Source organism: Eptatretus burgeri, chromosome 18 (genome assembly GCF_056783735.1).
Source record: "Eptatretus burgeri isolate ZD-2024b chromosome 18, Ebu_testis_v1, whole genome shotgun sequence".
Taxonomy (NCBI): domain Eukaryota; kingdom Metazoa; phylum Chordata; class Myxini; order Myxiniformes; family Myxinidae; genus Eptatretus; species Eptatretus burgeri.
This window is the reverse complement of record NC_140978.1, coordinates 11,222,849-11,239,016: the sequence shown is the minus strand read 5'-3', so window position 1 is coordinate 11,239,016 and position 16,168 is coordinate 11,222,849. Positions and strand designations below refer to the sequence as shown.

Sequence of the window (16,168 nt, the reverse complement as noted above, 5' to 3'; positions counted from 1 at the left end):
TCAAGCTTCTAGGTCTCACTATCTGCCATGACCTTTCCTGGGAAAGTCACATTTCCAACCTCGCCTCAAAAGCCAGTCGCCGACTGGGAATCCTCCGTCGTGCTAAGTCCTTCCTCGGCCCTCTTGAGCTCCTGACCACTTACAAAGCTTTTGTCCGTAGCCTGATGGAGTACTGCTCTCCCCTCTGGGCTGGTGCTCCTGCCTCCCACCTTTCTCGACTTCACGCTTTCGAAACCAGGGCATTTAAGATCATCGGCATCTCCCGCAATGAAGCTGAGTCTTTGGGCCTCTCACTCAATCACCGCAGGTTGGTCGGTGGTCTTTCTGTCTTCTACCGACTCCTCTCCAGCCTTGCCCCCCTGCTCTCTCTGCGATTTGTCCCCACCACATTTCCACAGGGCGCTCAAGGTCCGCCAACACCCCCCTTCTGGTAAAACTACCAAAATCACGAATCGCTGCTCATCTTCACTCTTTCATTCCTCTTTTTTCCCGCCTTTGGAATAAACTTCCTCACTCAATTCTTTCCCATTCTTCCCTCCAGGCTTTCAAAACAGCTGTTCACCACCACCTCTTATCTTCCCCCATCCAAATCCTTGATCTTTTCTACCCCCGATAATCCACCCAAGCCCACTTCCTTCATTTCTCCTGCTTTCCTTCCTGAAAGTCCCTGAAATGTCCATCTTCTCTTCGCCATGTTCCCCGTCCCATCCCCATCCCTCTCCCTTCCACAGTTCACCTAATGTGTCTGTTCCCCACTGTTTTGTCCCTTCCACTCCCGCCCCTCTTGTCTCATGCCTCCTTGCTGTGAGTTGTGTGTTAGCTCTCATACGAGCCTTGACCAAGGTATACAAAAAAAAAAATAAAACAAAGGCATATACAAACAGAATCTCAAAATGCAAAGCCCATCCGTGTCCGCTTTGTACTGGACTTTGTCCAAAAACTAGAAGGGCACTTGGTAGAGCGCATATCTCTGCCATGTAATGCCTGATCCATGAGAACATATCAGGCACAATTCATTTTTGAAATATCATGCTATACGTCGCTTTTGGACCCATCTCTCTCAATGGTGAAGAATCACTTAAAAGTTTAAATAGTTCTCATATCCAGATTCGGATCTTCACCAAAATCGAAATTAATTTGTCGTGGTCACACACCCAACTCACACACCCAACGTGTCCACCAAGTTTTGGCCGAATCTGTCCACAACCTATTAAGATATCCCGTTCTGCACACAGAGACAGCCAGACTGGGCTGAAAACATAACCTCCTTCACCTTTGGTGGTGGAGATAACAGCAAAAAAAAAGTAAATGTGTTAATTAGTATTCTCCATACTTTCATAATAAGGATTTGTTGAAAAGTTGATGATAAAAGCTCAAATGGTAAAAAAAAAAGGTGATGTCCGAGAGGCCCTTGACGACACACACAGACAGACCAAAATAAAGTAAAGGACGGCAAATCACTGCATTCTGGTGGGGAAGTCTTCCAGCACCATTACAGGGATTGCTTTGTCTATCTTATCAGTTTATGATCAAGGAACAACATATTTAAATTGAAAGTTCTATTTTGAACACAAATCGGAACATGAAGAGAAAGCAAGTCTCATTTTGCAATACTTTGGCTTTGAATTCATCCCGATCTCACATATGCAGCGAAGTTCGATAAAACAAACAGTTACTCTGTCTGCCTGTCTGGAAGTCAAACAAAATTGAAAATCATTCCAAACAGGAAACGGATCGTTTTAAGGACGTCATAAAGGAAACAAACAACAGGCACAAATAACTCATGTAACGGGCGAGATAGGGTGGTGTAATAGACACTGCATCAACGGTGGTAAAATCCGGAATTAATTTAATTAAACACTTTTAAACATGTATTTAAATTGAATTATACACTTGAAGACTGTACAGCACAAATCATCTTCGTAATACCTTCAAAACCATGCTATATGTGTATATATATAAATAAATGTGAGAGAGAAAGAGAGAGAGCAAGCGCGCGAGAGGGGGAGAGCAAGCGCGCGAGAGGGGGAGAGCAAGCGCGCGAGAGGGGGAGAGCAAGCGCGGGAGAGGGGGAGAGCAAGCGCGCGAGAGGGGGAGAGCAAGCGCGCGAGAGGGGGAGAGCAAGCGCGCGAGAGGGGGAGAGCAAGCGCGCGCGAGAGGGGGAGAGCAAGCGCGCGAGAGGGGGAGAGCAAGCGCGCGAGAGGGGGAGAGCAAGCGCGCGAGAGGGGGAGAGCAAGCGCGCGAGAGGGGGAGAGCAAGCGCGCGAGAGGGGGAGAGCAAGCGCGCGAGAGGGGAGAGCAAGCGCGAGAGGGGGAGAGCAAGCGCGCGAGAGGGGGAGAGCAAGCGCGCGAGAGGGGGAGAGCAAGCGCGCGAGAGGGGAGAGCAAGCGCGAGAGAGGGTGCGAGCGCGCGCGAGAGAGGGTGCGAGCGCGCGCGAGAGAGGGTGCGAGCGCGCGCGAGAGAGGGTGCGAGCGCGCGCGAGAGAGGGTGCGAGCGCGCGCGAGAGAGGGTGCGAGCGCGCGCGAGAGAGGGTGCGAGCGCGCGCGAGAGAGGGTGCGAGCGCGCGCGAGGGGGAGAGCGCGCGCGAGGGGGAGAGCGCGCGCGAGAGGGAGAGCGCGCGCGAGAGGGAGAGCGCGCGCGAGAGGGAGAGCGCGCGCGAGAGGGAGAGCGCGCGCGAGAGGGAGAGCACGCGAGGGAGAGCGCGGCGTGTGAGAGGTTTGGAGATGAAGAAGATGCTGATTGACGATATCTTCGATGGTGATCAATAAAGTCTCCATGTCCTAAACTGTGAATCGACATAATCTTATTACAGTGCATAAAGGGTGAGGTATACAAGATTGCTTCAGTAGCTGGATTTGCCAAACTTCTGAACTTGTTTTTTTTAAACGATCTTTAAAATCAGTTTTATTAAAAATCAGTTCGTATTATTATACTTGAACACTGCATGGGGTAGGCCAAGAGTGTATCGAGTTATCAAGCAACTTGCTTGAACTTGCCATGCCAGCTGTTCCGTATCAATCTTTTTGAATGGCTTTGAAACACCAGGTTTGGCGAGTCCAACTGAGATAGTTGGAGGCGTGGTCTGTGTGTTGCCGTTGGCAACGGGAAAACTGGAAGTGGCCATATTCCCCTTAATATTGAGAGCAGACTCAAACCACATTAGATCCTGTGTTTTCGTACTTGTACCCAACCTTGACATAAGTATGAGCAAAATCTGAGATGATGTCACTTGCATCGTTTGATTTGACATGGAGTGACCCAATATCAAATTTTGAGTATAATTTTTCTTCCTGTTTTGACTTCTGTGACCCGATTGAGTCCCCCACCCACTGGGACTTGAACCGGGGTTCAAATCCCCCCCCCCAAAAAAAAAATCATTACATATCTCACGTGTCACCCAATGTTGATTACATATACAAGTCAACGTTTCATCAAAAAATGTTTCACAATGTGCCTGTAATTGCATTTTTTTGGTATTCACCCTTTCGACCCCGCTTTGGGGGTTGGGGCGAAAATGACATTTCTCTTTCACAGTCATGCCATGTGGTGATCATAACAACCAAGTTTGGTGAAGCACAACTGTTTAGGAGGATGTGGCATGACGGATGGACAGAAGAAGCAGATTACAATATCACCCCGGGTTATTTTTTTTTAAAGCGAGGGGATAATGAATGATTAAACATGTTGTACAGTCCTGACATTTTTATCTGGCAATGACGATCGCATCATAAAATAAAGAAGAGGAGGAAAAAGTCCCATAAAACCATCAGATGAGCTGTTTAGTAACGCTAGTTAATGTCAAGACTTTAGATAGAAAGCAGTAGCTATCGTATAACAAATCAGTAATTGAGAAACAGTTTGATTCAATTAACTCTGCTTTAAATTAAATACTTGCCTGAAATAAAGTAAGGATAAATAGTACACAATGGATCCAAGAAAGAGAATTGATGATAGTTTTGACTACAATTAAAAATCTCAGAGGATCAAAAGTAGGTCTCTACTGGATCCAGCTCCATCATCTTCAGTTATTTCCTCACTTTCAGGTGTGTCTCCACTTAAAAACCAAAATAATCAAATGCTCCATTACATCTTCTGCAGTTCCATCCCGATTTCAACAGGCTGTAACAATTCCCACGGCATGTTAAAGAAACCTTCACTTGAAAAAAAACCAACTTCAAAATTACAGACAAGTTTGTCTTTTACTTTTATTTCCAAGACTCTTGAATATGCTGTTGCCAATCAACTGCTGGCATACCTAAAACTGCTTTATCTTTTCGAACGTTTCCTGGCCTGGTTTTGAATGGTTGCATAGCACTGACACTGTCGTCCCAAAGGAGACGAGTAATATTCTGCACAACAGCAGATCAAAGATCAGCTGTACAATCTTAATTCTTTTGGACCTTTCAGCTACTTTAGACACAGTTGATCACACTTTCATGACCTGGTCTTGAATGTTTCAATCTCATCTTACAGATCGTAAATCTTCTGTTTACAAGTTACATTGCTGGCTATTCATCTACCTGTCATTGGGATCCCAGGGATAAATTATTGGTGTACTTTTGTTTTCTCTTTATCTTCATCCATGTGGGACAATCTTGCAGGAGTGCAAAATCAGCTTTTACTACAATTATGGCAACACTCAGATTTACATGTCCAATGAACCCGATGTGCTTTCTTTTACAAATAAATTCATATCCTTGCAAAATTAAAACGTGGATGTTCACAAACAAACATTTTCAAACTAAATTCTGTAAAAACAACCATGCAGTCACTTGGCCCCTTTCATCCATTCTTTGAAAGCTTTAACCCCAGAGAGTGAAACTTGATGGTTACTAACTGATCTCTGTTGCTACGGTTTCAAATCTGGGTCCCACTATGGACTCAACACTTTCATATTATAACCTACTGATCTCTTAAAATAAAAAAAATTTTAAAAATCTTTTTTCACCTTTCTTACCTCTTATTTAATTTTAGGAGGAGCTTATGCATACATCACATTCAGGACAAAGACACATTAGTAGACATCAGTGTACTTCTATGTGAATCACTTGTAAGCACATTCGTGTACGATGGACAAACATGTGGGATTTGAACCTGGGTCCTTTGGATCACAAATCAGAGGTGTGAGATGGGAACACCAACAGGCCAACCCAAAATGCATTTACAACATCATTGCTTTGTGAACAAACCATGCAGGTGACTCGACAAGCTTGTAGAGAACATTAAATGCAGCACTTACATTTACTGTACTCTTGAACACCAAATAAATAAATTCATCCTCAGACCAATGGAAGATCATATGCATCAAAAATAATAAATAAATAAATTCATCCTTGGATCACTGCAATATGCAGCATCGGCTGACATGTGAAATATCCAGCTTTTCTTTCCCCGATTACGATTTAGAAAGGACACGAACTGGGCATTCATTACTTTATCTTTTCCAATTCCAAACAATTGGTGACAATTTTAACATCGCTCTGCTTTCAGTGTTAAACTAGAACGACACTCGGTGGAGCGCATACCGCCGCCAGGTTGAACAGTTTACGTTTTGTTTCCCACTGATAGGCCAGATCCGTATATTCATCAAAATCTGATCACTTCATCCTTGTCACACACCCAACCTGTCCATCTTGTTTCGTCCGAAACAGTCAACAACTTTTTTTGAGATATCCTGCTCTCAGACAAACAGGGGTTACGGAAATGGCTTTATTTTTGACAAAATACACCTGGCAAAACAACCCAACAGCTTTAGAGAACACGATTGAATACTACGCCATTAAAAAATTTATAAATAAAGACAGGTGCATTTAGAGAATTTTCAATGCACATCGATAAAGTTATAAGCTTTAAAAATCGAATAAAAACATCATTACAAGTGGATGGTTTGGTGCATAAGAAACAAAACAGCTTTGGCTTTACCGAACGCAGTTATAGTTTTCTGTAATCCTCCTGCTATGCTTCCCATTACCAAACCAGACTTTATAAAACTCGGATGTACGACACAAGAGAAATGGAATAGAGAGTGTCTGTTCCAAGTCAATCATTTGTGCTGTGCCGAGGTGATGCTGATCGTAAAAAAAAAAAAAAAAAAAAAAACATGGTGATGCCGAGTGTAAAACATTACACCAACATGAGGATGGCAGGATGGGCTAATTGGTGCACATGCCACTGAACTGTCTGGCTGGGTTCTCATCTCGACCCAGCTATAAACTACCATCCTGGTGTTTCTCAGGCAGGCCGAAGCATGGATGGATGTTAAACTGAGCGTGTCATCTGCCAGCATTAGTTTGGTGGTTGACCTTAAAGATCTCACGGCGGCCTTCGCAAAGAACAAGCGAGCGATCACCGGCACCCTGAACAAATGACAAATTCCTGCCCAGACTAACTGTTGGGAAGGCAGTGGCAAAAATAGAGCATAACCGTCACCAATAAACTGCTTCCGCAGCACCAACGCTGTGTAAAGGTGTACGTTTATACGGCTCATCATACAAACGGCACATCATACAAATGGATCATCATACAAACGACTCATCATCATACAAACGGATCATCATACAAACGGCTACATCATACCAACGGAATATCATCATACAAACGGCACATCATACCAACAGATCATCATACGGATCATAAACGTCTCATCATCATACCAACGTATCATACCAATGGATCATCATACCAACGGATCATCATCCCAACAGATCATCATACGGATCATAAACGTCTCATCATACCAATGGATCATAATCATACCAACGTCTCATAATCATACCAATGGATCATCATCATACCAACGGATCATCATCCCAACAGATCATCATACGGATCATAAACGTCTCATAATCATACCAACGGATCATCCTACAAATGGATCATCATAAAAACGGCACATAATCATAAAAACGGCACATAATCATAAAAACGGCACATAATCATACCAACGGATCATCATCATCATACCAACGTCTCATCATCATCATACAAACGGAACATCATCATACACGTCTCATCATCATACCAATGGATCATAATCATACCAACGGATCATAATCATACCAATGGATCATCATAATCACCATCACACCAACGGATCATCATACAAACGGCACATCATCATACCAACGGATCATAATCATACAAACGGATCATCATCGTACCAACAGAACATCATCGTACAAACGGATCATAATCATACCAACGTCTCATCATCATCATCATACCAACGGAACATCATACAAACGGAACATCATCATACAAACGGCACATCATAATCATCATACCAACGGATAATCATCCCAACGGATCATCATCATCATACAAACGGCACATCATCATACAAACGGATCATCATACAAACGGATCATCATCATACAAACAGATCATCATACCAACGGATCATAATCATACCAACGGAACATCATACAAACGGAACATCGTACAAACGGATCATAATCATACCAACGTCTCATCATCATCATCATACCAACGGAACATCATATAAACGGAACATCATACAAACGGAACATCGTACAAACGGATCATAATCATACCAACGTCTCATCATCATCATACCAACGGAACATCATACAAACGGAACATCATCATACAAACGGCACATCATAATCATCATACCAACGGATAATCATCCCAACGGATCATCATCATCATCCCAACGGATCATCATCATCCCAACGGATCATCATCATCATCCCAACGGATCATCATACAAACAGATCATCATACCAACGGATCATCATCATACCAACGGATCATCATCATACCAACGGATCATAATCATACAAACGGATCATCATACAAACGGACCATCATCATCATACCAACGGATCATAATCATACAAACGGACCATCATCATACCAACGGATCATAATCATACCAACGGATCATCATACAAACGGACCATCATCATACCAACGGATCATAATCATACAAACGGATCATAATCATACAAACGGACCATCATCATACCAACGGATCATCATCATCATACCAACGGATCATCATACCAACGGATCATCATCATACCAACGGATCATCATCATACAAACGGATCATCATACAAACGGATCATCATACAAACGGATCATCATTATCATACAAACCGATCATCATCATACCAACGGATCATCATCATAATACAAACGTGTGAGAACATTATGAATTCCTTCCCTGAGTTTACCGAACTGCCCGAGTCAATGACTGTTCGGATCATCAACTGGAACCACACACCCATCGAGCTTTAACCCTTCAATCATAAAAGCTCTCCGAACTCCGGGTCCACAACATGAGTTTCGCCATCGAATCAGGAAGAGAAGACAGAGATTCGAAGAATCCCTTCAGCTTGATGCACATCATCAACTCGGAATCAAAGACAGGTACCAACGCCCAGGTGTGGGGTTCAGTCGCCGCCTCAACACCTTCTTCAAACCCACGAACTGTGACCGGAACCAGTCGCCTCCATGGCGGAGTGTCCGACTTCACCACCCACCGGGGGCCCCGAAACAACTTCTCACGGGACTCACCGAGTTTCCTCGACCTTGCTCCGGTCCACTCGAGACTCGTTTTGTAACTACTCCAAAGTGGTGAAGAAACAGCAGCTTCACTTAACCGAAGCTCCGTTCTTCCGCTCCCTGACACACACAAAACCTCCCACGGACGGGCGCGGCCATGGCCGAGCGAAGGAGGAAGAGGCAAAGGGAGGGTTCAGGAACACAAGGCAAATCCTTCCTCCCAATCCAATCCAATCCGTTAATCCGTTCCTGGTTTTACCGGGCACCGATCCACAACGAGCTTTCACAATCTCCCGGTTTTACCGGGCACCGATGCACAACGTGCTTTCCCAATCTAATCCGTTTCTGGCTTTACCGAGCTCCGATCCACAACGAGCTATCCCAATCTCCTGGTTTTACCGGGCACTGATCCACAACGAGCTTTCCCAAATCGAAAAATTCAATCTTTTTTCACACGACGAGCGAGTTATTTTAAAGAACTGTGCTTCCGAAACAATTATTCTCATTTGAACAATTGTTTTCTTCACTGTCCCATATGTCCTTTTTTCCTCTATACATTTATTATTTATCAATCGGGTTGAATCTTGTTTTAATCTTGCCATTGCTGTTTAACGTGTGTGTGTGAGCTACGCGGTATAGTCTACTGCAGTGTTTTTAACTTGTTTTAAATTGTCATCTCATCTTTCCATTCCTTCGCATCTATTGTACGCTTACAAAACGAGTAATGTATAGCACACACAGCACGATATAGCTAATGTTGTGCTGTACTGTACTCTGACAATACGCTGTGGTGGATTATGGGGAAATCGCACGAGACGAGTATGAATTTGGATAACGTGAACACAGCAGAATCTGCGCAGCCGAGATGGACAGAATTCCCAAAATGGGATACCAATCTCTACATTTACATTGTAGTCGATGTACGTGACTTGTTTTTCCTTTCTATTGCCGTGTTGTTTGTTTCTTCCTAGTTGTTGAAATCATGTACTCTTTGGCCGTTCTCTTGTCACCATGATGGTGTAGTACGCAGTAGCGGTGTCGTACGCATTTTTGCTTCGAGTCGCGTTTCGTTTTTCACGATGTGGTCTTAACGAAAGCTGGTTTAAATAATAAGCGTTAGAAGCTACTACAAGTAATGTTCTTGTGGGTAATATCCTCCACGGTCAGAATACGGGAAAAACAACAAAAACCTTAAATGGGGAAAAACAACCTTAAATGTGAAAAAACAACAACCTTAAATGGGGAAAAAAACAACAACAACCTTCAATGGGAAAAACAACAACCTTAAATGGGAAAAACCATCAACCTTCAATGGGAAAAACAACAAGAACCTTAAATGGCAAAAAACAACAATAACCTTAAATGGGGGAAAAAACAACAACCTTAAATGGGAAAAAAACAACAACAACCTTAAATGTGAAAAAACAACAACAACCTTAAATGGGGTAAAAAACAACAACAACCTTCAATGGGAAAAACAACAACCTTAAATGGGAAAAACAACCTTCAATGGGAAAAACAACAACAACCTTAAATGGCAAAAAAACAATAACCTTAAATGGGGGAAAAAACAACAACCTTAAATGGGAAAAAACAACAACAACCTTAAATGTGAAAAAACAACAACCTTAAATGGGTAAAAAACAACAACAACCTTCAATGGGAAAAACAACAACCTTAAATGGGAAAAAACAATAACCTTCAATGGGAAAAACAACAACAACCTTAAATGGCAAAAAAAACAACAATATCCTTAAATGGGGGAAAAAACAACAACAACCTTAAATGGGGAAAACAACAACCTTAAATGGGGGAAACAACAACAATCTTGAATGCGAAAACAACAACAACCTTAAATGGGAAAAACAACAACAACCTTAAACGGGGGAAAAAACAACCTTAAATGGGGAAAAAACAACAACCTTAAATGGGGAAAAACAACAATAACCTTGAATGAGAAAAAACAACAATAACCTTAAATGTGGAAAAAAACAACAACAACAACAACAACCTGAGATGGAATTAGTCATCTCGAAATTCGACTTCGATGCGTGAGTTTGTCTTGCTCGTGGATCGAGGCTCCAGTCAATAATAATCGATCAATCGATCGATTGTTCGTGGATCGACATTAATTCCTTCCCCCTCTCAAAGGAACATGAAGTGCCTGTCATGATCGTTCGCCGCATCCCTTCGTCACTGCGTCCTCTGCACAGTCCAGCTTGGCTCTCTTCTGTAAGCAACTCGCATTCATGATTACCTCCAACGGCAACACCGAAGGTCGACGGGTCATGTTTTAACCAGGTTATCTCTCTATCTGTCTATCTGTCTGTGGGCAGAATGTCTCAAAAGGTTGTGCACGGATTCGGACGGAAATTGGTGGACACGTTGGGTGTGTGACGAGGATGAACCGATTAGATTGTGGTGAAGATCCGGATCGGGATACCGTTGAGAGATGAGGCCAAAAAACCATAAACGGCACGAATTTCAAAACGTTGTGGACGAGTTTTGATAAAACTCGGTAGGTGAGTTGAGCATGTGGCAAGAACAAGCTGATTCGGTTTTTGGTTCAGGTCCGAATCCAGATCCAGCCTATCGGTGGGATACAAAATGTCAATTGTTCAGCCTGGCTTGTTTGTTTGATGGTTCGTTTGTACCAATTAACTCTGTTTCACTTAACGCAAACATTCTGCGATGCTTTGAACAACCCTGTCTCTGTCGTTTTGTCCATGACACCACATTGTGTCACCCAGTCCCCCAACCCCAGTGACAGGCAGACAGACAGACAGACAGACAGACAGACAGACAGACAGACAGACAGACAGACGAGCTGCAACCATTCCTTCTCTGCTGATCGGGAACTTATTCAGTGAGTGTTTGCGAAGTGGAACATGTCCTTCAATCATGGTCTGAAAAAAACTTGCCCTGATGTTCCAGAATGGTCGTCAAACGAACCCATCCATCCATCCATCTCTCTCTCTCTCTCTCTCTCTCTCTCTCTCTCTCTCTCTCTCTCTCTCTCTCTCTCTCTCTCTCTCTCTCTCTCTCTCTCTCTCTCTCTCTCTCTCTCTCTCTCTCTCTCTCTCTCTCTCTCTCTCTCTCTCTCTCTCTCTCTCTCTCTCTCTCTCTCTCTCTCTCTCTCTCTCTCTCTCTCTCTCTCTCTCTCTCTCTCTCTCTCTCTCTCTCTCTCTCTCTCTCTCTCTCTCTCTCTCTCTCTCTCTCTCTCTCTCTCTCTCTCTCTCTCTCTCTCTCTATATATATATATATATCTCTCTCTCTCTCTCTCTCTCTCTCTCTCTCTATCTCTCTCTATCTCTCTATATCTCTATCTCTATCTCTATCTCTCTATCTCTATCTCTATCTCTATCTCTATCTCTATCTCTATCTCTATCTCTATCTCTATCTCTATCTCTATCTCTATCTCTATCTCTATCTCTATCTCTATCTCTATCTCTATCTCTATCTCTATCTCTATCTCTATCTCTATCTCTATCTCTATCTCTATCTCTATCTCTCTCTATCTCTATATCTCTCTCTCTATCTCTCTCTATCTCTATATCTCTCTCTCTATCTCTCTCTATCTCTATATCTCTCTCTCTCTCTCTCTCTCTCTCTCTCTCTCTCTCTCTCTCTCTCTCTCTCTCTCTCTCTCTCTCTCTCTCTCTCTCTCTCTCTCTCTCTCTCTCTCTCTCTCTCTCTCTCTCTCTCTCTCTCTCTCTCTCTCTCTCTCTCTCTCTCTCTCTCTCTCTCTCTCTCTCTCTCTCTCTCTCTCTCTCTCTCTCTCTCTCTCTCTCTCTCTCTCTCTCTCTCTCTCTCTCTCTCTCTCTCTCTCTCTCTCTCTCTCTCTCTCTCTCTCTCTCTCTCTCTCTCTCTCTCTCTCTCTCTCTCTCTCTCTCTCTCTCTCTCTCTCTCTCTCTCTCTCTCTCTCTCTCTCTCTCTCTCTCTCTCTCTCTCTCTCTCTCTCTCTCTCTCTCTCTCTCTCTCTCTCTCTCTCTCTCTCTCTCTCTCTCCCTCTCTCTTTCTCTCGCTCTCTCTCTCTCTAGCTCTATAACTCTCTCTCTATATCTCTCTCTCTCTCTCTCTATATCTCTCTCTCTCTCTATCTCTATCTCTCTCTCTCTCTCTCTCTCTCTCTCTCTCTCTCTCTCTCTCTCTCTCTCTCTCTCTCTCTCGTCAACCACTGGAGTAGGTTCGGTCTCTTGAACTTCTAGTAGCCTGACCATTCACCATGACCACCCTTGGGAAGACGTTAAAGATGGATTACAAAATCAGCCACAGACTGAGCATGCATTCTCCATGGTGCCACGTTTTCCCTTGGCAATTCCGAACCTCTGACAACCTACGCAGTGTGACCACTTCACATTTTCATAAATGCCAATGTGAGGCAATAAAAAAGCCAAGAATTCACAAGGTTTTGGAAAAGCGATGATGATAGAAAACCTATATGCCAAGGTGAACAACGAATAGCCAAGATCTTGTGAAAAAAAAAGCCAAGGAGTGGTCACACTCGACCTACAAGGTGTTCACCTGTAGTTAAAGGGAGTACTGCTCTGTCTTATGGATTTCTGATGGGTTGATGCAGAGGTCAGTGCACTTATCTCTGAGCTGTGCCTAGTCGAGGTTCAAATTCGTGGGCAGACTATAAACTGTCAGATTGGTTCTCCTCTGATGGGGCATTGCATCACAAAGCACACTGTCCCTCGGATTGACTTTTAGGTTTGCTATCTCGATTGCTGGCATTAGTTGGCAGACATTAAGTCGTTGACGAGTTATCACCCACACCCTGAACAAATTATAAATTCCTACCAACTTCAATCAAACGTCAGGCCTGGCAAGGCGGTTCATGAAAGACCAATTTGAGCACATCCTTATGAGATGCCAACCCCCAACTTGATGGGACATGGTGTAAGGAGGTGGTTTACTTTTACATAAATTGGAATGACGTCGGTAGACAATGTACAAACGTACATGGTACATGCCATTTAAACTTGCTTCGGTAGATGGGGGTCCTCGAACGTCCTCCGGTGAACGGAACAAACATTGATTGCCCTGCCTGTGAAACACCAGGGTGATGGTTTATAGCTGTTTCTTTTTTGTTATACTGAACTTAAATATGCTTTACAGTATTTATGTAATTAAGTCCCAACAGGCTGAGTGCAAGTCTTAATGTCCTGAGTTAATCAAAATGTAAACTCAGGTCCGTTGCCAAACTTTGACGTCATTTTGTCGATTTGAATAACTTGGAAGTTTATTTTTTTTTTGTACCACAAAACTATAATCCGATTTCACAATTTTTTTGGAGTTTGCTTGTCGTGATGAAATTTGATGGACGATCATTTAACTTGCTTGTTTATTTTATTCAGCATTTTAAATAAATCCCTTCCTTTGTTTAACCCCAAGCAGCAAGCAGGACTGGGTGAAGCACAGAAAGGCCGTGCAGTTCCAGATGACGGGTTAAACCTTCAAGACTTTATATCTGGGGATCTCGCTGATCGAAGCTCTTGGGAGGAATACAAGGGCAATTTGAAACGTGGCAAGGGAGAAAGGTACTGTAATATTTTAAACAACATACCTTGTATTGTTACCGATTTGGAAGCCTTGTGCACACAAACGGTCAGCAGCCCCCGCAGTTCAGTTATTTCGATAAGTATGTGTATAGTTAGAATCTATCCCCTGTGTCTAAAGGGAATTTCATGTGTGCGCTGAGGGTTTATTTTTTGAGTTAGGTTTTTATCAACTACAACAACAACAACAGCGGACCGTCGCCTCGCTCCACCGTGGCCATTACGCACGTGGCCAAAGGTGAGGAGGGAGGCAGAGCTACAATCGCCTCAGCTCCGACTCCGCCCCAGAAAGGTGGGAGTTGCCCCGCCTACCGTGGAAAGGGAGTGGCGAGGAAATCCCTTCCTCCTCAAGAGAGGCTGAGTGATCGGCGCGTTCTGTCTAGCGATCTGGGTCTGCCTCGCCTGGTGTCGCCTGATCAGGGGAAGCTCTTTCGGGCTTGATCGCCGGTTGCCTCGTCCGCCTTCGTACTGGCTGGCATCCGTTGCTCTTTCCCTCGTCCCTGGTGCTGCGTTGTGGCGGTGGGTTCAAATCCCGCCACCGGACAAGCTTGACCAGACCGCACGAGGTGGACAGGTGCAAGCATAGGCTCTTGCCCTCAGCTCGCCTTCCCTCTGAGCTGAAAGAAAAAAATAAAGACCCACGGGGTCCATTTCTTGTGTGTGTGTGTGTGTGTGTGTGTGTGTGTGTGTGTGTGTGTGTGTGTGTGTGTGTGTGTGTGTGTGTGTGTGTGTGTGTGTGTGTGTGTGTGTGTGTGTGTGTGTCTGTGGGCCCTGTCTGTAAGTAGAATTGTTAAGTGTTTTTCGCTCACTGTACGTTGCATATTATATTCGTGATTAAGTCTGCTCTGTCTCCCTCCTGATTATTATAAATAAACCCCAATTGTTAAATGTACCAGCTCGTTGTCTGTGCTTTCTTTCATTGGCTTAGCACGGTGCTTATTGAGAATTAGGGAGGCCATTTGTGCCGTAAATTGTTCATTTGGTCCGGCGTGGCTTTGGTAACTTCCGCTCGGTTCCACCGGATCCGAGTCGGTAACAGCGACTCGATTCGGACAAAGTCGGCCGAGGGTGTGGCTTCCCCGGTAGTTAGACGGCGTGAGTAGAGGTAAATTGGAATAGACAAGTGGACCCTACCTCACACCGTCAAAATATTGGCGACCACGGTCCTTTAAGTGACCCGTGACCTTTCGGAGTTGTCCGGGAGTCACGACCTAAATTCCGGGTGTTCGGTGGGAGACGGCTCCACTGCTCCCCCTGGTGGTCGTTTATCGCCGCCGAACCCCGGCCCACAACAGTATATGTACATGTGTCTGGGTGATGTTTGTTTCTCTATACTTACTTGTGAAGGACATGTATGTTACCATATCCACATACACATCATAATCTCATTCAGTATCACTATATTACATCATTTAAAAAAAAAAAATTGTTGCTTTTTAGCTATTCTGTTGTACTTATTGTCATTCTCTGCACCTTTGCTTACTAATTGTTGTAGATTAAGGCTACCACCATGGTTGAAAACTGAAATTCCCTTGGGAAAAAATTACAACCGATTGAAGAACAGTTTGCGAGACCTCAACTTGCACACGGTATGCTGAGCATTGTGTAAGCTTCTTACATGTCTCAAATTTTTATTAAATTGTTCTGATTTGTGGAAAGAGGGATTTAACATCCAGTTATAATGGGAGAGAAATGAAAAAGTGTTTATCTGTCGTTTCATTTCAGGTGTGCGAAGAAGCTCGTTGCCCAAACATTGGTGAATGCTGGGGAGGTGGTGAACATGGCACAGCCACAGCTACAATCATGGTAACGGCGGAAACAAAGCAACCGAGTCTTTTATCATTCTGCACAGAACAAATGTGCTCGTTTGACATCTCTGGCATTGCATGCTGACAAGTATATATAAACCATCAAGTTCAAATGTAGTTATTTCTTTCAACAACATAGGGGCCTGTGTCGAACAAACTAATTTTTGTTACAATGTGTATTACCTTGTTTGTTTCTAATAACATGTAAGATGGTTAGGCTTTCAGAAGTTGGTGGTTTAGATGAAGGTGCAAATATGAACCTCCCCAT

General features: G+C 43.7%; 2 protein-coding genes across 9 annotated transcripts in view; one reads left to right on the top strand and one right to left on the bottom strand.

The window, feature by feature from the left end:
- Positions 1-8,872, bottom strand: part of LOC147008577 (phosphatidylinositol-3,5-bisphosphate 3-phosphatase MTMR2-like) — a 114,886-nt gene extending 106,014 nt beyond the window's left edge. For 2 of the 5 annotated variants that reach the window (XM_085864042.1, XM_085864041.1), the window contains exon 1: positions 8,544-8,864. The gene's annotated coding sequence lies outside the window, so the exon portion shown is untranslated. Of the gene's footprint in view, positions 1-8,543 lie in introns of all 5 variants that reach the window. The other 3 variants (XM_085864044.1, XM_085864043.1, XM_085864040.1) reach the window with 3 other exon arrangements.
- Positions 8,873-10,508: 1,636 nt separating this feature from the next.
- The window catches only part of LIAS (lipoic acid synthetase), a 37,828-nt gene continuing 32,168 nt past the window's right edge, over positions 10,509-16,168 (top strand). For 3 of the 4 annotated variants that reach the window (XM_085863722.1, XM_085863723.1, XM_085863720.1), the window contains exons 1-4: positions 10,524-10,763; positions 13,929-14,074; positions 15,588-15,681; positions 15,818-15,898. In XM_085863722.1, coding sequence (XP_085719848.1) covers positions 10,701-10,763; positions 13,929-14,074; positions 15,588-15,681; positions 15,818-15,898 — 384 coding nt within the window. In that variant the 5' untranslated portion in view covers positions 10,524-10,700. Of the gene's footprint in view, positions 10,764-13,928; positions 14,075-15,587; positions 15,682-15,817; positions 15,899-16,168 lie in introns of all 4 variants that reach the window. The other variant, XM_085863721.1, reaches the window with a different exon arrangement.